This window comes from Aspergillus uvarum, assembly GCF_003184745.1.
Source record: "Aspergillus uvarum CBS 121591 unplaced genomic scaffold BO82scaffold_18, whole genome shotgun sequence".
Taxonomy (NCBI): domain Eukaryota; kingdom Fungi; phylum Ascomycota; class Eurotiomycetes; order Eurotiales; family Aspergillaceae; genus Aspergillus; species Aspergillus uvarum.
Window position 1 is genome coordinate 222,056 of NW_020291315.1, and position 21,636 is coordinate 243,691.

Genomic DNA, 21,636 nt, shown 5'->3' on the forward strand with positions numbered 1-21,636 from the left:
TTTTTTTTTTTTTTTTCTTTTTTTCCTTTTTGTTTTGTCAATGCTCTGGTCGACAGCTGCTTCTGCTGTCTTGTTCTCGGTGATTCGGGATCTCGAACATTATTCCGGTTTTGATTTTGAATTTTTGTAAATATTGTTTCTGGATTAAAATAATCTTTTTTGAATAAAAGTGATTCGAGGTCTTCCCTGTTCTGAGGGGGGGAAAAGATTTCATTTGTTCTAACCAGCTGGCTGGGTCAAAAGCAGTGGCCTGCATCAGATGGTTGATGGGGACTGGATGCCGCTGTCAGTGACACAGGCCCGAAAATGATTCAATTGTTTTAGAGATTTCCCAAAACGGAAAGCAAGTGGGAGTGCCAGTGCCAGCCAGGTGCAGCCTGCTGTGCGGTGGGGGAGAGAGCATAAGAGAATACGTCGTAGTATTAGTAGGTGTGAGCAGAGTGAGTGGGCAGTGTGGTCCAGCTTGGAAAGACTAAACCAGAATTCGATTTTATTTTGATTTTAGTTTCCTTCTTGGGAGTATTTTTTGTCTATAATTTTTCTGGGAATTACCTTTTCTGGTTATATCTCGTCCTCTCCAGTACTTGGTAGTTCAGCAATGATGCCAATCAGAAGAAGCGGAAGCAAGGCGAGAAAAGTGAATGGTTGAATGAAGAGAAGAAGACTGACTGACTGAGCCCCTCTCCTTCCTCCCCCCCAAAAAAAGTTGGCGACGGATCGACATCGGCGCCCACCCGCTGCAGCCATTGCCAATAGTCCCGCTTCGGTAGGGATGGGTGGAGACACAGGAATAGGAAAGGGAAGTTGACACGCGCGACCGATCAAGGCATAAATGGAGAACTCGTCACCCAGCAGCTGTACTCCGTAGTCTGTACCATAACTTATTATCCAAGATTATTTTAAGCTCGTCCGGCATTCACATTGGACGGATAATTCCTGTCATTGTGTAACCCCCTTTCCCATCCTTTTTCCCATATGGCTTTTTGTGGTCGCAGTCGAGACCTCAGTGCTAACTACAGGTACATACAGTCGTAGTAGTACTGTACCTGTTTCGCTCTTCGTTCGTCTCAGCTCTTCCCCCATACTAGTATTACCGCTGGATGCCAATAAGTTATGCACTGGACTCGCGAGACATTTCTGCTCACTCGCCCTTAAAAGTTCAATTTGTGCTGTATGTACTGTACTCTACTGTACCTCGGTGTTTCATCCTAGCCGCACTAAACCAGTATCACTCGGACTATCCGGGTTCGAGAGAAAGAAGCATAAAGTAGGAAATACTACTCCGTAGTAATGCATGCATTTTGGCACGGAACAGGCCATTACCAGATTAGTTGAGAATTCAATGAAGAGGATAAAGAACGTGGTAGTTTTGTGAACCGCTCCAGTAATTCAATTGCTGTTTCTTTTTCCGCTAGTCTGTAGGGCCATGAGAATCGCACTCACACACATACCGGTACTGCAATTGCTGCACTCAAAGCATGCATTATTGGTGATCTTTTGGGCCAATGGCGAGTCTTTCATTCCTCCTAGTACACTTTACCTTACTTTCTGCTTCGGTATTTTATGTTGGCGACATACTCTCAATTTGTTGTTCCCTTTGAACGGATCCGGTCGTAGATACTTGCGGTTAAGGAGCAAGTAGAGTTGGAAATAGCTCCCGAGGCCCGCCCCATTCTTGTCAAACCGCCTAGGGCGGAGGAAATATTGAACGCATGGCTGATGGACGCCGGTTTAGTCACCGAATGCCATGCGCACTTGTCCTATGACATCAATGCCCCTCCCTAATTCTAATTCTAGTTGCATACTCGTAGGCCGGTATGTCTACTATTGTCTAGAACCAACAAGTGCAAGTGTCATACTACTCCCTAAGCTACTCTATAAGCGCAAAAGAATCGCTCTAGTATAGGGATCATCTAACGGAAAGCTTCACTCGATCAGGGCGATATCTTGCCCTATCATGATGATGAAGGGGCTGGCCGCTACATTAATAGCCCGAATGGTCCCGAATGAAAGCCAGTAATTCTCCGGCTTGACACTACGATGGCTTACGGCGCTATGTTGGGTCCCACCCGGAAATGCCATTGGGGCTAACGGGAGTGTGTCCGACAACTGTGAAGGCTAGAATGGATGTCTTCGTACGTGCCACCTAAATGGATCCCAGTGTGCAACATTTTGGCCGGTGGGCTCTTGGGATCAGGTGCAAGCTCGCCATCACCTCCTAAACCTACGCATTGAATTCCCGAATCTTTGCCGTTGGTTGTGCTATAAGTGGTGAGTAATCTGCTAGCTTACAGGCTAACTTGTCGTTGGAGATAGTCCGCGACCTGATTCAAGCACGGAGATATTGCTTGTATCCGTGCAATGTGAAAACGTGCGGAAAAGCATAAACGGGGCGGATCTCCAACGGGGAATAGACCATTGTCCAAGCCAGTGAAAGAGCGTTAAGGAGTCGATATACGATAAATCCGATACAGGGTCCTATTGCCCGTTGCGAGGGAGCTGGCCTTAGGAATTAGATCCCCACCAATTGTCCAACAAGATGGTTAGTGGAACAGACAGTTAAGCCTAGCCCAATAATCTCAGATGCGGTAGTTTCGCATGAACACGACTCATAAAGGGCCCGTCTGATAAGGAGAGTGTGACCCACCATGCTCTTGAATGCCAGACGAGCATCACGAGTAACTCACTAGCATTCCGTAACGGCTTTCCCTAGCGTGAGAGGGAGCCGAAGCCATTGTACCCGACACTTGCTGTTTTATGGAGTCTATGATCTTATTCGGATGGATCAAAGCTTTGATTTATTTCCCGCAGCCTCGCTTATTGGATAAGTTTGAGCCGGCCGGCTTGTCCTGGGCCATGACTATTGATTCCCGTCAAGAATACCGGTAGCCACTGCGGGGATCTTCGTGTCGTAAACCCCCAGGCTACAATATGACAACACTGGCTCGTCTCCTCGTCCTTTGCGAAGTATTGGCCTTCAAGCGGAAAGGGGTGTCGCGTACTGTACACTGCACCGAGACCACTTGGAATTGGGGTAAAATTGGCGTAAGCTGGACGAATGAGGCTCGTGTATGAGAGCCATAGCCCCATCAGTATGCGTAGTCCGTACAAAGTCGGGAAAAGAAACCGCAGGAAGCAATGAACTTACCTCATACACGAACGGCCAGCAAGGGATCCATGATCCAACAATTCCCACTGGATATGCGCTAACAAATCGCGGGACAATTGTTAGTTTAGTTAGTACATCCAAACCGGCAAAAGCGTTCGGTCTAATTCGAGCTTTGAAGCGACAGCACGATCTGCCCCCGGCAGGCATCAATAGTTCGAGCGACCGGCCCCAGAGACTTAAACCTCAACGGGTAAGGGCTGGAGGGATCATGCGGCTTGCGGATGGGACGCGTACGGAAAGATACTACTATGTACTGTAGCTTGGTCGTTGGCATATTGATAGTCGATGATAGTCCCCGCAATTCCTCATGACACTAGTAGTAGCTAAGAGTGAACCTGCTTCCCCGTGTCACCCAAGCGCCCATTGAGGTCTGACAATTGCGGCAATCGATATGGAAGGGGAATACGGAGTACTGTACGGAGTACATACTGTACATACCATTGGTGTACCGTCTAAGCGTCTGAAAAGGGGCACATCATGCTCCTCTGCACGGGAAGAAGAGAATCAACAATGGAAAGGGAAGGATGGAAATGCAAATGGATGGAACTGGGAACTACAGTACATTGCGGTGCAGTTCGTTCAGTTTAGTCCCGAGTCCCCCTGTGAGTCTAAGACTCTAAATCAATTGAGTCGATCAGCCTTTTGCCCAAAATAGTCTAGCGCGGTCAGGAGAACGATGAACCGTTTTGGGAAACACGCAGCGCCCCTCACAGGGAAACGATTGGCAGGCCGCGGGCGGCGGTATTTGTCAACCCCATTCAGGTTCGAGGCTCAAACAGACTATCGCTTGGACTACTGACGCCGCACTGCGAACTAACTCGACTCTAATAATAAGACCGATGCTATACCGCATCCTGGATATGCCCGAGTATCGAGGTGATCCTTCTTCGTTCCAAATCGTTCGACCGACGGTCACGCAATATCTAAGCTCCGTGCTTTACTGTCCTCGCGGTGTGACCATGCTTTACCGCGATTAATAGTCCATCGCCAGCTCCCTTGTTCCTCAATATCCCGTATGGCAGATCGGATCGCATGGAACGGTACTCGGAAAGAGAACCGGAAGCCTAACGAGGATCACGTCAACAAAGGAGAAAACTGCGGGTGGTCATCGCTCCAGGAGACCAATATGGTAGCACATCCGTGATCCTACAGCTTCTCCTAGTGCATATTCCGGCTACAACCCGATATCAAGTAAATTTTCCGAGAAAGGGTCTTCCGAGACAGTCCAGGCTAGTGATATCGACACGAGGGCACTGTGCACGGTAGACGTCCGATAGCCACATTAACGGTGCAGCCGGAGGCTTTTGCGTCTAGACTGCTTTATTGCCATGCCATCATGGCTCTCGGTAGTGCCGACCTCCCTGGTAGACTCTCTTCACGATGCATCTTTCCACACGGAGGCATTTTCGGTGGTCAAGTCGCTTAACACGTCGTTGGTAGCCACATCATGAACATCCGTCTACCGTGCCCGACTTGAGGCTTTACCCAGTGTGGCTCTCGCATAAATAAACATAGTGGCATGAGCCTGGGCATTCAAAGCGACAGTTGTCCTCGGAGCATGTGTACCCAGATGCGGAGTTCAGTCATATCGCTATAAGGTCACGAAGGCTAGGAAGCTCATTATCCCACGATCTGAAGACGGTGGCCTAGGATGTATACATTGAGCCGCATTTAAGTTATAACACGGTACCCTGCCACGGGCCTCAGCAGCTAATCCATGCCCCATGATACTTTTCGCGCCAAGGTACGTGATGAGTGTCTGGGCAGTGTTATGCCTGGAAGCGCCCTTTGCGAGGGAGCCCAGAAAGAGGTCGCTTGGGGGGGAAAGATACGCAGAGCTACTGCTATCCAGAAAATTCCCGTTCTGCACCGGTCGATTTCGTTTAACGATGTCTCCCGGTGCTTCGGAAATCAGGAACCAATAGGCATTGGGTAATCCCCGACGCCACAAATCAACGGTCTTTGGGCGCTCGCATATCTTACAACCGTGGTCTACGGGTGACTCCAAGTGTCCCTTGGCAATGTCCTGCTGCTCGCAGGCTTGACCAAGGGGCAACACTTGCTTCCTCGATAGCGTCTTATACACATAAGGTGACTTGTGGGCAAGCGCACTTACTGTACTGCCCCCATTGAGCGCTGACATTCCAGCAACATTCAATTGAACCTGTGAACTGGTTAATGGATCAGTATCAGTGCTAGGGGCGCGGTTCACCTTTGCCTTTGCAAGTTAGGAAAGGTCACTTAATCCGCGCCGACTTGGGACCCATGCACTATCACTGCATCAATGGTATTGTCGTTGGTTGGACCGGTCTGCAGGGAGTGCTAAATGCATCAGCAGCCACTGTATGACGAACGTTAAGTCTGCGGTCTGCAACCTGCACTACGGAATGACCAGTCATCTGCATGGGGCATCTGAGCCCGGGAAAGGCATTTCGCTTGGTAGAGAGTCGGTGAGGATGTGACAAGTCTCTTCACAGAAACTCAAGCGGCTTCTATGATTTCCTCCTCGATTCACCGTTCTTTTTCCGTCTCCTCTAAGACCCGGTGAAAAAGGAACCGTAACCCTACTCCGGGACGGTCCGAGTATGAAGAAGCCCATAATATGATCATTCCGAATATGGAAGACAGGCCGTACAATAATTGACCATGGAGAAAATTATTTATCTACGAATTTGCATGGTCTCACAGGAATAAATGTTACCATGATCCTGACGGGGCGTTTCTTATCTACGGAAAAAGGTGGTGTCAGATTCGTCGTTGCTTACAGTGATCTTCCCAATCCGTCAGCCCATTCGGCTGCTCAAGACAAGATCTAAGAAATGATATTCTGGGACCGATGCACGCTGCTCAAGTTGGGACTATAGGCTGAAGCTTCAGAAAGTCGCAGTGCTATCGTTTCCGTATATCCTACCGATTTGTTGCCGATGCAACTGCAACGACGCCTGCATCCAAGGCACAGTATAAATTGGTGCGCGCAGAAACTTTCTCTGTTGCAACTCATCTGACTGGGTGGCCCGCCGGCTGAATTTACACGGGCATTGTTTCGGTATGCAGCGGTGATCAGTGCAGGATCGTCTGTTCTGTGGAGGGTAAGCTTGGATCCAGCACTAACTTTTGCCTAGTATTCATTGCAGCCGGACTTGGCAATGCGGTGCTACCTTCCTAGTGGATGTGCATGCTGGAGAGTGAGGAGCTTTCTCGTTCCCTGCCTATGCTATCGAGGCAACGGCTTGTGATTACGCTTCAACATGGCGCTTCAATGAGAGAACGCGCACCGGAGGACGAGCAGCTTGAACACTCTTAGAGTCCCTGATGTAAACCAGTGACTTGGAGGTGCTCGTCCACGGGGCATTGCAGGCACCGTGCCAGTCCTCGGTGTTTTCGGATTTCCTGCGTACGTTTGCTTCAGTCTCCCTACGGATCCTATGGGACAAAGAATGTCGGTGGTCAGCAGGATCCTAAGCAAGGACTCTCGACTCCGAGGCGCTCCGGCGCATACTGACGGCTGGCTACGCCCTTGCTGTTGCTGGTGACTCGGTGCGAACTCTGACCTGCCGACCATGCGCGGTGTGTACAGTCGGGCAGCCTACAGTACCGCGATAAATGTCACGGTAGATCATCTGTTGTGGTACCATGGAGAGTTTCTTGGGCCCGCAGGACCACCGGGTGACTTCATCGGCGATGACTCTGGTGGAGGGGATGACAACGAGGTCGATTCTCCTACCGTGTCGAGGCCGTCTCTTTTACTTGGTAGCATGCATCTTCTCGGATGCATGCAATTGGCCTGGGTCTTGGATCAGGAGCCGACCTTGTCTTGCCTTTGCTTGCCAACACGGACCTGTGAAGCGGTATTTGCAAAACACAGGGTTGGCGTACGGTATCGATCTGTATAGAGGCTGATATCGTGGCTACCTTATGTGAGATGAGGCGTGCTGCTCTGATTCTAGTGGCAATTCTTACTGTAACAGGGTCATTGCTGCCTGCGCAGTGCGCTAAATGAACTGTAAGGTTTGCTGTCATCAAGCTGCTGTGACGACTTTCTACGATCCTTGAGGTGCCATTTCGTCAGCGATTGCTGCGACGCGTAGGAAGATACAATGCGAAAGATCAATCATTGCAGTAATCACGTCACAACAACTGCTCACAAGCTTGTCGTAGGAGATTCTCTGAAGGGGCCGAAGCACAAAAAGAGCAAAAAGTAATGACCAGACTGGGGCTCGATCCCAGGACCTTATCGGTGTTAACGATACGTGATAACCAACTACACCATCCGGCCAATTGATGTACGAGGGTCATTAGTAATACAATATCAACTAGGCCAAGCTTCTAGAAAGTACATCATCCATTTTCTCCAGCATCAAATGATACCTTGGTGAATCTATCAATCGCAACCGCCTTGTTCAGAAGGCATCGCTAGGTGCACGTGCGACGCTGCAACCTCTTATCGAATCTTCTCAGACGTGCATGGGCCTAGATCACTATCTTAATCATCATTTTACAGCACTCTCTGGATTTACTTTGAGTCAACCATGGTCGCCGCCAATCGATGAAGAACTATATTTGCCAATCTGCGGAGAACCTCGGCTCAAATGGCCGAGACTCGACGAACTCGTATCAATTTCTCGACCTCAAAGAAAACCAGCGATCAGCTACCAGCTACCAGCTGCGCTGCGCCCCTCGGCTACCCATGATTCTGTTTGAGATGGCAGCTGAACACCCCACCCGCCGACCTGGCCACCTTCCCTCCCAGATATACTACAACTTACCGGTGGTATCCCGACCCACTACAAAGCATCCCACGAGGTAGGTCGATCCACGACAAAAGCACCAGACACGATCCCTGTGGCCTGACCTGCACGCCAGCCAGGGGAGACTCGCCACCAGGAGCAAATAACCATTGCCAAGCAAACTAGACGGTAGACTTATCTTTACGATTGTCTCTACTGTCAGTCAGCTGAGTGAGCGCTAGGCCTCAGCCTCACTGGGGACCCGCCAATGACTACCAACTAATCCGACCGGATGCAGCTGAGCATGCATTCCTTCACCCAGCTTAGCTACCTATATTAACCAGTCATCCCCCGGGTTCTCAGCCTCTCTTCTTCGAGAATTCACACACCACAGCTTAAATTCACAACAGACAAGACACAATGGTCCAACCTCTGGAGATCCGGTTCCTCGGTGGGTTACTCCCCCCGCCCTTCGGGCTATACTCCACGAGAGATCTACAGAACTAACGGAGAGACGGATAGTAACCGACCCCAACGCATGGAGTGTACGCACCTATTCCCCTCCCCTCCTCAATGCACCCTGTCCGCCCTTCGAATCTAATAGAAAGTAGATAGTCACCATCGCCGAGGAACTCGCAATCCCATATACAGTCCACACCCACCAGAATCCGTCCCATCGCTCAACAAGTATCATCCCATCGGCCCAAGAGCTCCCAAGTAAGTAACCCGCGGCAGTCCTACCCTACCTACCCCAGATTACCCACCCCGCCAAAACTCCTCCCCAAAGTCCCCACCCACACCCAAATAGCTAACGAATCACCCCCAAAATAGCCCTCACAGACCCCAACACGCAAACCACCCTCTTCCACGCCAACCCGATCATCCAATACCTCGTCGATCACTACGACCGCACGAATCTCCTAAGCCATGCCTCTACCACCACAGAGAAACACCTGTTAAACCAATGGCTGCATCTGCAGACGACGCTGAGCTCCAGCGCCCACTCCCAAACCCACACCGTCTTAGCAACACTGAACACCGCCCTGACGACCAAGTCCTGGCTCGTGGGCGAGCGCTGTAGCCATGTCGATTTGGCGTTTTTACCGGGTCTTCACAGTCTAGCTTCTTCGGACGGGGCCCTGGGGTTGGAGCCGAGGGCGTATCCGTTTGTCGCGGCCTGGGTGGGGAGGATGGAGATGAGGGCGGCATGGAGAAGGGTTCTTGCTGTGCGGGAGGGGTTGGTGCGGGACGCGGAGGCGATTCGATCTGAAGAAGAAGAGGAGGGGTTGTTGGATGGGGAGAGTGAGTGGGAGGAGATTGAGGGGTGTTCGGTTGGGGTCAAGGAGGATCCGGGGGCGGATGTATCTGTTCAAGCTGTGGCTGTTGAGGCTGCGGTGAGGATGGATCAAGCTGAGCATGATGATGACGAGGAGAGAGAAGGCATCCTGCCGTGCGCTGCTGGATTTGTGCTGCAGAGAGTATCCACACCTCGCCAGGTGCACCGCACCGATGACGAGGAGAGGGAGGGCATTCTCCCGTGCGGTGCTTTCGGCGGTCACGCGCAGCACATATCACTGAAGCCTACCACAACAGCCGAGGTTCACGAGAACGATGACGACGACGACGACGATGAAAGAGAAGGCATGCTGCCCTGCACTGTGACCGGGCTTCATTCGGAGCACCTTCCCTCCAAGGGGACAGTGGTTGAAAGTGAGAGTGAGAGCGACGACGAGAAGGAGGGATTCCTCCCGTGCGGAGCTTTCAGGGCCCACACGCAGCATGCACCCTCTACCACAGAGGTCGAAGACTCTGATGTCGACGACGATATGAGAGAGGGTATTCTCCCGTGCGGAGCTTTTGGGGCCCACACGCAGCATGCACCCTCTACCACAGAGGTCGAAGACTCTGATGTCGACGACGATATGAGAGAGGGCATTCTCCCGTGCGGTGCTTTCGGCACACATACTGAGCACGTGACCTCTACCGCAGAGGTCGAGGATGACGACGATGACGACGAGGAGGAGAAGGAAGGCATGCTCCCCTGCGCCGGCATCGGGATGCAGCCGCAGTACGCAACGTGCACAGCCGAGGAGGATGATTTCGAGCGAGAAGGCATGCCTCCCTGCTCTCTGATGGGGATGGTATACTAAGCCTGCCATGATGTGGACAGGCGTCTGTCCGTGCGCGCTGAACAAATTGCTATAGCCAGCGCGACGATAATTATATAATGCGAACATGATATCATATTCCCACTCGTATCATCGAAGTAAGGTATCTACAATCAGAGAACAGAAAGAAAACAGAATTTTTATGATAAACCGTCCCGAACGAAATGGTATATGCAGTAGCAAAAAGAAAAAAAACCCCCATAGCCCACAAGCAAGCCAAGCCAAGCCAAGCTGAAACTCTACCTCTTCCTCGACGGCCTCGCATTCTTCTCCATACGCTTCTGCTTCAACTTCCGCGCGATGCGAATATCATCCGTACCCCGAATCTCACTCTTCCCGCCGGCAGCAGCACCCCCAAACTTACTGAACTGGCGCTCCTTAGCGGCGTCATTCTTCTTCTTCATCTTCTCGTAGTCGCCGCGCAGGGGGTCGGCGCGCTTGGGCGCGCGCTCCTGGCGATGCCGGAACCGCTTGCCGCCGCCATGACGGCCCGCGGCATCCAGATCCGCCGACATACCGGGGGTCTCGGCCTCGCCGACGCGGGGCATGCGGCCGAGGCGCTTGCCCTTCTTCCAGGCGTCGAAGCGGCCGCTGCGGAAGGAGGCGGCGATCTTGGCGCCGCTCTCGCCGCGCACGAGGCGGGTGCCCTTGGAGCCGTCCTCGTCGTTCTGGCGGGCGACGTACTTCTTGTGGCGCTTGTCCCAGCGCATCAGGGTGCGGGGCTCGCCGAACCCGCGGCTGCCCTCGTCACCCAGCAGGTCCATGGCGGCGTCGCGCGACGCCTGCGCGAAGTTGGCGTTCGTGCCCGAGTGCACGCCGTACGCGCGGTCCTCGGCCAGGTTGATGTTGGTGGGCGTGTAGGACATGAAGTAGTCTGGGTTCTGGAAGGAGTTAGCCCCACCGGAGGCTTTGTCCTTGTTGTTGTTGTTGTCTTTGTTGCTGCCGTAAGCGGAGAAGGTGACTTCGAGGTCGGATTCCGAGGCCATGGACATGTTGTCGGGGATGCCGGTGGCTTCATTGTCTTCGTCGTCGAAGGCATCGTTGCCGACGGCCTCGTCGTTGTCGCTGCCGTCATCACCCGCGGCGGCGCCGCCGCCGGTGACGGCGTCCTCGGCGAACTCGGACTGCTCTTCGGCTTGCGCCTGGCGCTTCTTCTTCGAGTCGAGCGTCGTGCGCACGCGGCGGATGGTGCTGAGGGCCTCCTCGTTCTCGGGCTTGCCGCTGCGGCGGTTGTTCACCTCGAAGATCGTCTCCGTGGGCCGGTAGCCGCCGATGCGGGCCAGCATCTTCTCGCGCTCGGCTTCCAGCTGCGAGGTCTCGTCGCTGAACAGCGGGTGGGTGGCTGCCCAGTTGTCCGAGGCGACCACCTGCTTGGCGCGCTTGGCGCTCTCGAGGGCGGCGGCGTTGCGCGTGCGCATGTACAGCTTCTCACCCTTGGCGGCGACCGCGCGCTGGTTGGCGATGTCGGTGGAGTCCTCGACCACCTTGGCGGCCCACTCGCAATTCTGCGACAGGCCGTCCCGGGGCAGGCTGCCGACGACCACGTCCTCGGCGTAGTTGACCTGATCCCCGAACTCGCGGCCCAGCACGAGCCGCCGCCCAAGGAAGAGCTGCAGGTCCAGCAGGTAGGGCGCGTCCTGGTCCCGGACCAGACTGTAACTCCAACCGGTCCGGCCGGCACGGGCGGTACGACCGACGCGGTGGACGAAGATCTTGGCCTGCGAGGGGAAGTCGTAGTTGATGACGTTGGCGAGAATGGGGATATCGATACCGCGGGCGGCAACGTCGGTCACGACGAGGATATTCGAGATGCCCGACCGGAAGTTCTGGACCTGGATCTTACGGGCGGTCTGGTCGAGGGAACCGTAGACGTAGGAGGTGGCGAAGCCGGCCTCGCAGAGGAGCGAGTACAGGAAGTCGACGTGGTGTTTCGTGGCGGCGAAGACGATGGTGGAGTGTTTCGTGGGGGATTCTCTCGTGTTGATGGCTTTATCCATCGCCGATCGCTTGCGCTTGCGGTCCTTGAAGGGCTTGTTCTCGTCCTCCTTCTGGCGCCGGGCCGCCTCGGTGGGGCCCGTGGGCATCTTGATCACCTCGTGGAGGATGTAGAGCAGCGCGCCCTCCTTGTCGCCGGACTTGACGGAGAAGAACACATTCTGCAGATCCGGCGAGATCTTGCTCTCGGTGTCCAGACGGATGAGCGTCGGGTCCTGCAGACCGGCGCGGGCGAACTCGACGAGCGACTTGGGCAGGGTGGCGGAGAACAGCAGGGTCTGGCGGTTCTGGGGCAGGCCGTGCAGAATCTCGGTCAGCTGAGCGGCGAAACCCATCTCGAAGAGGCGATCGGCCTCGTCGAAGACCACGTAGCGGATACTCGACATGTCCAGGTTCATCTCGACCTTCAGGTGCAGGAAGCGACCGGGGGTGGCGATGACGATGTCCGGGTTGCCGGCCATCATGGAGAACTGCTCCTCGAGGCTGTCACCGCCGACCAGCAGCACGGACTTGAGGTCGGTGCCCTTGCCGAGCTCCTTGACGACCTTCAGGGTCTGCAGCGCCAGCTCACGCGAGGGCGACATGATCAGCGCGCGGGAGCCGACCATGGTGCTGTGGCTCTTGAGCTTCTCGATCATGGGAATGACGAAGGCGGCCGTCTTGCCGGAACCCGTGCGCGCCATGCCCACCACATCCTGGTCGTCCATGATGACGGGGATCGTCTTGCGCTGGATGGGCGTCGGCACCGAGAAACCCTTCCGGGTGATCGCCTTCAGCAGGTTCGCATTCAGTCCCATCGCCTGGAAACCACCACCCTTCTTGACCGTGCGGCCCTTGAGATTCGAGCCCTTTCGGTTGGCCGACGCCTGTCTCTCTGCAATGAACGCCTCGTCATCTTCGCCGTCGTCGTTGTCGTCGTGGGTGCCGCCTAGGAAATCCAGTTGCTGCGGCGCGGCCGCCTTCGGGGGTTGGCGCTTGGCCTTCTTGTGCGGGACTTGCTCGATCTCGGAATCGCTATCATGCTGGAAAAGCGCATTGGTGATGTCGAATTCATTCTCCGACAGAGCGGGGGAAGCAGCGCGAGGGGCCATTTTTTTCGTCTGTCACCGCGCTTGTATGCGGTTTGGCCTCAGCTTTGTCGACCTCGAACATTTTTTTTTTCTGTCTAGGCCGGGGAAAATGTCAAGGCGGTGAAGCAAGCGGGATCGAATTGCTGCCCGACAAACCAATCAAACAATGCAAACCCAGCCGAACTCCCGCCGCGACGCGTCCTCCAACACGTCCCGAAGCGGTAAAATGCAATGAACACTTCCATCATCCAGTGCAGTGAATAAGTTTACCCATCCAACTTCCAGATTTTTGAGATACCCCCAAGAAACACACTATATAATGGGTAAGCTCACATCTACGACCTGTTAGCCTTCTGCACCCACCCACCACTCTTCCGCCTCTACCACATTCCCCAGCTTCTCTTTCCCAGCAGTCCCCCCCTCGCGGCGGCCGGCACCCCGCTAACAGTTTTCCTTGAAATCTTCAGACAGCGGCTACAACAACTACAACACCAGCTACGGAGGTAGCGGAGGTGGCGGAGGAGGAGGAGGTGGAGGCTTCATGCCCGGCGAGATGAACAACAGTCCCTCGGGCGGAAAGGTAAAGCCTACAAGCCTCCTTCTTCCTGCGATCAGCACCCAAACGCCCACCCATTGCTAATCCCCAGGATAGGGCGACTACAACAACGCCACCCTCCGCCCCATAACCATCAAACAAGCTCTCGACGCAATCCAACCCTACCCGGAAGCCGGCTACCAGATCGACTCCGCCGAAGCGGCGAGCGTGTGCTTTATCGGCCAGGTCCGGGGCATCAGCTCGCAGAGCACGAACGTGACGTACAAGATCGACGATGGCACCGGCGAGATCGAAGTGAAGCAGTGGATCGACTCGTCGTCCGCGGGGGGCGACAGCATGGAGACGGACGAGCACGGCGCCAAGACTTCCGGAAGCAAATCCCAGCCCGAGGTCAACGGCTACGCCAAGGTGTTCGGGAAGCTGAAGTCGTTCGGGAATAAGCGGTTCGTCGGCGCGCATTGCGTGCGCGCGGTCAAGGATATCAATGAGGTGCATGTGCATCTGCTGGAGGCCGCGGCGGTGCATTTGTTTTTCACCAAGGGGCCGGCGGTGAATAGTGCTTCGGGGCAGGGGGGTGCGGGTGCGGAGGCTGGGGCTGGGGCTGGAGCTGGGGCAGATGCGTCGATGGGTGGAGTGGATGATTATAATAATGGTGGGCGGGCGTTGCCAGCGATGAGTCCCGTGGCCAGACGCGTGTATAACCTGCTCAGGACCGAGCCGCAGAGTAACGAGGGTTTGCATGCGCAGCTGATCGCTGCTAAGTTGAGTCTGCCCATGCCCGATGTCGCTAGGGCCGGCGATGAGCTGTTGACGGCCGGGGTGATCTTCTCGACGGTGGATGAGCAGACCTGGGCGATTCTGGAGTATTAGGCTCCTTGTGGTCTGGGGGTTTTTTTTTGTTTGCATGTACGATTTGCGCGTTATGGATGAATATGAAAAAGAATCGGTTCCTTTGATGAATGATTTACATTGCCCCGGGTGGATTGATTGGGTCATCATACTGTATTGACAAAACGATATTGGCCGATTGAGGGCCTTGGTACGATCAGAACTAATCCAACACATCTAGCAAATACAACATATACACACCACAATCTCAGTCCGCTTGCAAAGGGTCGTCGTGAGTTGGTCGAAACTTTTGAAAAAACGATGCCACCTCCCATATATGTACAGTACTTATATACCGCACCCATCCAAAGGGAAAGCTAGGTAATAGCAAGTAAACCCACAACTAAAAATCATCAAAACATCATGGCTGTCATCATTCGTCGGGAACAGGGAACAATAAATTCAATTCATGGAGTTCCGCTTTAGGGCATCCTCCACGGAGCGGTTCCAGTTGGTCTGCGTGAGGAAGAACCCCTCAATGATGGAGACGAGCATCAGGGCAAGGGCCACGCCACTCCACAGTCCGAAGAGACCCCAGTCCAGAGCAAAGGTGGTCCCGAAACTGATGGGCATGGCGATGGCATAGTAGCAGAAGAGTTGCACGTACCCGCCGATCTCCTGCCGCCCGATACCTCGGAGGATACCATTGCAGTTGGCTGCGAGGGCGTCGAAGAGCTGGAACGCCGCGCAGAGAGGCAGCACCTGCGCAACCAATTCGATGACCTCGTCCTCCGACGTGAACAGGCGAGGGATGTAGTAGCGCAGCGAGGAGAGGAGGAGCATATTGAGAAGTCCGACGATCACGGCACCGACCATGGTGACCTTGGCAGAGGTTTTGGCGGCGTTGACAAGGGTAGCGCCAATCAAGTTCGCCACACGGGTGCTTCCAGAGATGGAGACAGGGAAGGGGATCTGGAAGGTGATGCTGGAGATGGTCGACAGGATGGACTGTGCGGCCAAGGGGGTGGTTCCGAGATACGAAGAAGCCAGCGTGAGGACCTCGAAGGCCAGACACTCAGCCTCGACCATCAGGAGACCGGGAAGAGCGAGCTTGATCATGGGACCCCAGTTGCGCAGCGCCCTTCTGGTTACACCGTTCCAGCATTCGGATCCCGCAACAAAGTACACGTACAGAAACAGGAAGAGCGGCATCAGGTTATCCGTGATGGCCACGGCGATGGGGGCTCCAACAAAGCCCCACCCGAACTGCCAGACGAACACGTAGTTCATCACTGCATTGAGAGGAGCGCAGACCAGGAGGACGTAGAGAGAAGCAGAGAACAGACCCTGCGCCTGCACGAACCGCTTCCCGCTCTCAAAACAGGCATATCCCGGCGCACCCAGTGCGACCACCTTCAGATACAACCCAGCAAGCTCAGCCACTTCCCTCTCCGGCACAATCCTGACCAGGACCTTGTCCGCGAAAAACCAGAGAATGACGATAGGAATGGAGATGGTCCACAGGAAGAAGACCATCTTCTGCATCTGCAAGCCCACCAACTTCTTCTTTCCAGAGCCGTAAGCTTGGGCGCAGAGGGTATCGAGACTGGTAGCCAATCCCTGGTAAACTGTACACGGCAAATCAAATTAGGGCTTTGAAAAAGCGAATACAACCGGCCTGCATTCGAGACTTACTAGCATAACCCGTGATATTGGCGCTCATACTCGCCAGACTGACAGCGCCCAGCTCCTTCTTCCCCAAGTGCCCGAGGGTGAAAATACTAGCCACCGTCAGGGAGTATTGAAGCAAGAAGGTGAAAACCAAGGGCGCCGCATTCTTGCCAATGACCTGAGCTTCGCGCTTCCACGTTGTCTGGATGAGCCCCGCGGTGACGGCCTCCTCCCACTTCCGGTCGATCTCTTCGGAGTCCACGGAATCGTACTGCGGCGCCCGCGAAGATCCCTCCCCACCCAGGAGCGCGGTCTCTTCCGTGGACGGCGCAGACTCCGAAGCCGAGCGACGGGACTTCTTGCGTGACGGCTCGATGAAATGGTTGTCCGTGAGGAGATTCCGCTCGTCCTCGATGGCCTGATCGCGTTCGCGGCGGGTCAGGCCCTCCTGCTCCGGGCGATAGGGAACGACAGTGGCGCGCGAGACGGTGGTGAAGTAGCTGGGCCGTTGGTACGAGCCAGCCAGGGAATGGGCTCGGGTGCCGGGCTGACTGCCGATTGCGCGAATGGTTGAGGTCTCCGAGGCATCATCGTCATCGTCGGTTGTGAGCATGGAGCCTTCGTCGTCGGCGTAGTCCTCCAGGTCGCGCGCAATTGCGGACCGCGCGAGCGGCGAGCGAGATAGGTAGTGGTGCTCATCCGACATTCTGGGGGAGTGAAAATCGGAATCGCGCGGAGTCATGATTCCTCGGATAAGAGTTCGGCGGGAGCTGCGGAGGGGGGAGAGTTGGAGGTTTATAGATGGAAACTAAGGTAAGGAGCAATGCTGCATGGTTTGCCGAAAGCCGCAGCAAAATACTTCCGGAGGGAATAAGGCACTGGAATCAAGCAAGGAGGGGAATTGTTTTAAGAGTGAAGAGCGACTGAACGACTCGGATAGTTGGATGGGGGCGACGCTTTTATCGTCTCCAGCGATTGGACAACTTCGGAAGGTCTAGCAGCGAGCAGCAAAATTTGCGGCGTCAGCGACTGGGCCAAGGTGCAAAGTCTGGGTGGCTTGCTTGCGGGTCTCTTACCTTACCTTATCTTTGGCATCTCCAGCTTCCCTCGACGTGACTCACCTCGTGTCCTTTCATTCCCATTGCTTCCTTTTTGATGGGGATATTCAATCGGAGGTGATCATTCACCCCGTCTTGTTATGAGTGGATGAAGGTGCAATTGTGCAATTGTGCAATTCATGGGAACACAGTTGATGTCAGTGAATGTTTCCAGAGGTCCCAGTTCGTCTTCTCCCTCTGATTACCAGGAACGGAGTAGTCAGGATTGATTAGCCCCCGCATTGACTGATAGGAGGATGACTAACCCGTGCGTACCAGCCATCAGCCCATGCAATTGGGCGGGATCCCAAAGAAGATGGTCCAGCCGAGGGAGAGGGGTGGGCGAGATCGGCGATACTCTTACAGTATCCACAGAAGCTTCAACATGACACACTGAGGACCGGGGTCGATCAGGTGTCAAATAGAGGAAGGATTCCTCCAGCACCTTCTGAGAACCTCAGTGATAAGCATTTAGACAGGTGCGACACCGAGTTCGCAAGACAACCCGCCATGACATCATTCTGCCCAGGGTTGCGCCGAGCATTGAATCACGTGCTGAGATGCATCACTAGCCATCACTAGTACAGTGCCTTGGCTGTCACCGGACCCTTTTTCCAGCACTTTTCAAATCCTCAAAGCGAAAACCCAGAGTCCGACGTCTTAGCCATGAGCATCGCCCAGCCGAAGCACGTCAAGGCCGCAAGTAGTTGGCCTGCGCAGTTCTGGGAATCCAGCTGTGATTATTCAATCCAGACGTGAAGCAGCACAGATACAGTTACACATTGCTATACCATACAACAAGCACAAACCGCCTCACCTACCAACACACACAAACATACACACATACACACATACACATAAATACACACAAGGCAACAATGACAACCACAGCAACAGCAACAACCCAACAACACCCCCCCAAACCCCCCTACAACCCCCTAATCAACCCCGCCAACGCAACCCCCATCTCCGCCAACAAGTCAGTCCCCCGGCCTCCGGAAACCCCCAACTTCAACTAACCCTCCCACAAAAAAGTCCCCTCCCTAACGACCGCCACATCTTCCTCGCAAAACCCTACTGCGGCGCCCTCCTCTTCGAGAACCAGACCTCGGACGCGCGCGACCACTGCGCCAACGAGCGCACCTTCCTCTCTTGGCTGCGCCTGGCCATGTACCTGGGCGTCGTGGCGATCGCGATCATCATCTCCTTCCACTTCCAGACGCCGCCGACGGGGCTGGAGCGGCGCATGGCGCTGCCGCTGGGGATCGTGTTCTGGCTGCTGAGTTTGACATGTTTAGTGACGGGATTCGCGAACTATATCCGCACGGTCCGCAAGTACAGCCAGCAGGCGGCGCTGGTGCAGAGCGGGTGGAAGACCCAGGTCATGTTTACGGTGGTCGGGACGGTGATCTTGGGCTGTTGCGTGTTGTTTTTGGCGACGGATGCGAAGACTTCCCGGTGATTTTATCAGGAATGGTTTGAGGGGAATTTTGGGAGGGGGGGTGGAGGGGTGAGGTTGTGGGTGTTCTAAATTATGCACAATCTCAAGTGCGCAGCCCAGAGGGAGGAGTATAGGTGTAGGTCAAGGGCAAAGACTAACCGACTTATGATATGTACGACACAAGCGAGCCCTTTGATATTATGTCATTCTGAAGCATCAGGATCATATATCTGTGACTGGTTTGAAATTTGAGGATCGAATTCGAGCATCGATACGCTAGCCATGTAGTTATGAAGAAAGGGGAATAAATGAGACACATTGAAGAAATCAAGTCAAGGTTTTCGCCCATGATGAGCACAGCAGCAATGAAACAGGGATATTAAGATATGTATAAGAGCAAACTAAATCAACCAGAACCTCCGCCACTCCCTACATGCGACGAATCCCCCTCTCATTCTTGTAGGCCTCCAACGACGCCGAGCCGAGGTGGCTCCACCACTCGAACAGCATCGAGTTGCAGATCAGCTTGAACCAGGGCGTGAACTTGAGGCCGGGCTTCTCGAACATCTGCTTCAACTCCTCGGCCGAGACATAGCAGGTGTCGCGGATCTCGTTAGGGTTGATGTTCAGGTCGACGTCGGCTTGGATGAAGAGGATGTAGTCGACTAGTGTTTCGGCGGTCTTGTAAGCTTTCGTGCCACAACACAAAAAAATAAAGGGGAACGTACTCTCATGCTCGCCCCACTTGCCATCGCTGGGCGCCTTGTAGTGGATGCGGGTGAAGAACTCGAACTTGTCCAACGGCACCTGCTCCGCTTTGATGCCCAGCTCCTGATCCAACTTGCGCTGCGCCGCACGCTTGACACCAAGAATCGCCGCGTCCAGCTCCGAGCCCGTCTCGCCGGGGATGCCCAGCGGGTGTGAGCAGCAGGTGTTCGTCCACATGTCCGGGAATGTGATCTTCTCGGTGGCGCGCTGTTGCAGGAGCAGGCGGTTGTTGGAGTCGAAGAGGAAGACCGAGAAGGCGCGGTGCAGGAGGCCGCGGTCGATGTTCGTCATCAGATGGCCTGGTTGATGCGAGCATTACATTGTCAGCGATCTGAAATAAGACGTAGGCCATGCACAGGTCTTTAAATGAGGGAAAAACAAGGAAATCAGCGGCAAACGCCACCGCTGTTGTCCCCCCCCTCTAATACTGAAGCTCTGGGGGCAAAAACTTACAGGCCTTCTTGCTGGCACTACCAATAGGCTTGTCGTCCTCATCCAGCACAATGCACACCTCATCCATCAGACGAACTTGTTCCTCGTCGTAGCCGGCCAGATCGTCGCTGGACCCAGCGGCGGCAGCACTGGTCGCAGTCGGGAGCACCTCACGAGCGAGCGACGTGTCGACCTCGGGGAAGAGAGTCGCGACATTCTCCGCCGTGATTCTTGGCGTCTCGGTGACAGTTGTCGTGGCGCTCATTGTGAAGGGTAACTGCACTGAGGACGATAAGGGGGGGAAAGCTGAAGGAAAAGATGAGGGGTCGCGGAGGAGGAGCGAAGGCGGGCGGCTTTATTATGATTGACCCTTCATTTTTCCGCGGGGGGGCGGGAGGGAGGGGGGGGCGGCCCCCATGCCCCGGGCGGTGGCAGAATCTCAAAGTCGTGCGGAGTTCTTTTGGAGGATGTGGATGTTGCACAACATTATTGCTGCGTTGTTCCCGGGAGTTGACTGCATGAGAGGAGTGTGTTGCAGCTCATCCGACCTATGGCCTTGCAACAATGGAGGTCATGCGCTGGGCTCGAGTCTCGGATTGCTGGCACCAGGTTGAAGGTTGAGAGTTTTCAGCGCTCGATGGAGCAACAATTGATCTGCAGATAGACTGGTTCGATGGCCTGCACCACTGGCCTGCTTCGCTTGTGTTTTCTGGGTATGAGGAACTGACGGGGTCTGGATGCCAATGAACCAGGCAATTGAAGGTCTACATGTCAGACCCGGGAATGTGTCACTGATGATGAGGGGCTGTGACGCACATGCTGCTCAGCTCATAGCCGCATCGCAGTGGCCCTCCGTCCCACAAGCAGCTCTATCGAGACAATCGGAGGAAGTGATCCTAGCTTGCCGAAAACTCGAGATGTGCTTCAGAGCAGTAACTTGCACAATTCTGGGCGTACTGCTAGAAGGCTGGCTGGCTGGCTGGCTGGCTGGCTCTACCGAGACTCCCCGTCCTGCAGCCAAAGCAGATACATTCCTCGCTGCCAGCTCTTTCACGGAGGGATGTAAATTGTCACAATCGAGCATCTTTGCATCCATTGTTCGAGAGAATTCTGCACAAATCCATGTCAGCATGAAATCAGACATCAAGCACTAGTTATACTCAGCACACATACAGTCCATCACACGAAGTAACCCACCATTCTTTGTATCCGTGAAAGCACAGAGGTACAGTACAGTACCTGCAGCTATGAACCGAATCACCTACGCGGACGTGGGGGGATGATGGGATCCTTAAACCCCGACCAACCTTGTCATGCTTGTATGTCTCCAAGCCCAACGTCAACAGAAGCGAGGTACTGCACAGTACAGTGCATGCATCACTTGCATTGAGTCCCCGGACGAGGATCCAAGCATAATGCTTTTACTTGTACAAACCCATGATCCTAGTCTCATTATATGCAGCCTATCTCATAGATTCTAACGTAGTTGTCTTGAGCTTACATCTGTTATTCTCCCCCAAGCTTCCCCAGCACCATTCCACACTCCAAACGTAATGTCTCATCCCCAAAGACCTGACCTACCCTACCCCCAAACATGTTAGAATTCAAGAACCTCTTCACCCACCTCAAACAACCCCCCCCCCATTCAGTCCCCAACAAAACCCCCACGAAAACACCCCGAATCTAAGCAGAGATAGGCCAGGAAGGACCACAA

At 54.3% G+C, this 21,636-nt stretch overlaps 6 protein-coding genes and 1 non-coding gene across 7 annotated transcripts; 3 read left to right on the plus strand and 4 right to left on the minus strand.

Moving 5' to 3' along the window:
* Positions 1–7,371: 7,371 nt before the first annotated feature.
* BO82DRAFT_t128 lies at positions 7,372–7,445 on the minus strand. Its single transcript has one exon. It is a non-coding gene; the product is annotated as a tRNA-Val (tRNA).
* An 806-nt stretch (positions 7,446–8,251) lies between these two features.
* Positions 8,252–10,202, plus strand: BO82DRAFT_353124 (glutathione S-transferase family protein). Its single transcript, XM_025634884.1, has 4 exons — positions 8,252–8,347; positions 8,419–8,441; positions 8,508–8,613; positions 8,728–10,202. The coding sequence occupies exons 1-4, from the start codon at positions 8,317–8,319 to the stop codon at positions 10,044–10,046; spliced, it is 1,479 nt and encodes a 492-aa protein (XP_025493321.1). The 5' UTR covers positions 8,252–8,316; the 3' UTR covers positions 10,047–10,202.
* Positions 10,203–10,303: 101 nt separating this feature from the next.
* BO82DRAFT_391098 (ATP-dependent RNA helicase DBP10) lies at positions 10,304–13,150 on the minus strand (the record flags this gene model as incomplete). The annotated part of the gene is made up of 1 exon (XM_025638555.1): positions 10,304–13,150. One exon carries the CDS (start codon positions 13,148–13,150, stop codon positions 10,304–10,306), a length of 2,847 nt encoding a protein of 948 aa, XP_025493322.1.
* Positions 13,151–13,383: 233 nt separating this feature from the next.
* On the plus strand, positions 13,384–14,724 carry BO82DRAFT_332514 (putative replication factor-a protein). Its single transcript, XM_025633180.1, has 3 exons — positions 13,384–13,452; positions 13,597–13,709; positions 13,782–14,724. Exons 1-3 carry the CDS (start codon positions 13,449–13,451, stop codon positions 14,553–14,555), a joined length of 891 nt encoding a protein of 296 aa, XP_025493323.1. The 5' UTR covers positions 13,384–13,448; the 3' UTR covers positions 14,556–14,724.
* A 138-nt stretch (positions 14,725–14,862) lies between these two features.
* Positions 14,863–17,330, minus strand: BO82DRAFT_46305 (MATE family efflux transporter). Its single transcript, XM_025641220.1, has 3 exons — positions 17,266–17,330; positions 16,209–17,042; positions 14,863–16,141 (listed from the first exon to the last, which is right to left on the minus strand). Exons 2-3 carry the CDS (start codon positions 16,924–16,926, stop codon positions 14,976–14,978), a joined length of 1,884 nt encoding a protein of 627 aa, XP_025493324.1. The 5' UTR covers positions 16,927–17,042; positions 17,266–17,330; the 3' UTR covers positions 14,863–14,975.
* Positions 17,331–17,679: 349 nt separating this feature from the next.
* Positions 17,680–19,033, plus strand: BO82DRAFT_307274 (DUF202 domain-containing protein). The gene is made up of 2 exons (XM_025632276.1): positions 17,680–18,260; positions 18,317–19,033. Exons 1-2 carry the CDS (start codon positions 18,160–18,162, stop codon positions 18,741–18,743), a joined length of 528 nt encoding a protein of 175 aa, XP_025493325.1. The 5' UTR covers positions 17,680–18,159; the 3' UTR covers positions 18,744–19,033.
* A 118-nt stretch (positions 19,034–19,151) lies between these two features.
* idi1 (isopentenyl-diphosphate delta-isomerase IDI1) lies at positions 19,152–20,187 on the minus strand (the record flags this gene model as incomplete). The annotated part of the gene is made up of 3 exons (XM_025637375.1): positions 19,152–19,387; positions 19,451–19,789; positions 19,944–20,187. The coding sequence occupies 3 exons, from the start codon at positions 20,185–20,187 to the stop codon at positions 19,152–19,154; spliced, it is 819 nt and encodes a 272-aa protein (XP_025493326.1).
* Positions 20,188–21,636: the final 1,449 nt, after the last annotated feature.

What these genes read in the sequence shown, in the direction of transcription:
- BO82DRAFT_353124 (XM_025634884.1), top strand. Translation starts at nt 8,317, where the DNA reads ATGGTCCAACCTCTGGAGATCCGGTTCCTCG. An exon ending in CCGACCCCAACGCATGGAGT is followed by an intron (nt 8,442 to 8,507) that starts GTACGCACCTAT and finishes AATAGAAAGTAG; the next exon opens with ATAGTCACCATCGCCGAGGA. An exon ending in ATCGGCCCAAGAGCTCCCAA is followed by an intron (nt 8,614 to 8,727) that starts GTAAGTAACCCG and finishes CCCCCAAAATAG; the next exon opens with CCCTCACAGACCCCAACACG.
- BO82DRAFT_332514 (XM_025633180.1), top strand. An exon ending in ACAGTCCCTCGGGCGGAAAG is followed by an intron (nt 13,710 to 13,781) that starts GTAAAGCCTACA and finishes TCCCCAGGATAG; the next exon opens with GGCGACTACAACAACGCCAC.
- BO82DRAFT_46305 (XM_025641220.1), bottom strand. Translation starts at nt 16,926, where the DNA reads ATGACTCCGCGCGATTCCGATTTTCACTCCCCCAGAATGTCGGATGAG. An exon ending in CAATATCACGGGTTATGCTA is followed by an intron (nt 16,142 to 16,208) that starts GTAAGTCTCGAA and finishes TGCCGTGTACAG; the next exon opens with TTTACCAGGGATTGGCTACC.
- BO82DRAFT_307274 (XM_025632276.1), top strand. Translation starts at nt 18,160, where the DNA reads ATGACAACCACAGCAACAGCAACAACCCAACAACACCCCCCCAAACCC. An exon ending in ACCCCCATCTCCGCCAACAA is followed by an intron (nt 18,261 to 18,316) that starts GTCAGTCCCCCG and finishes CCCACAAAAAAG; the next exon opens with TCCCCTCCCTAACGACCGCC.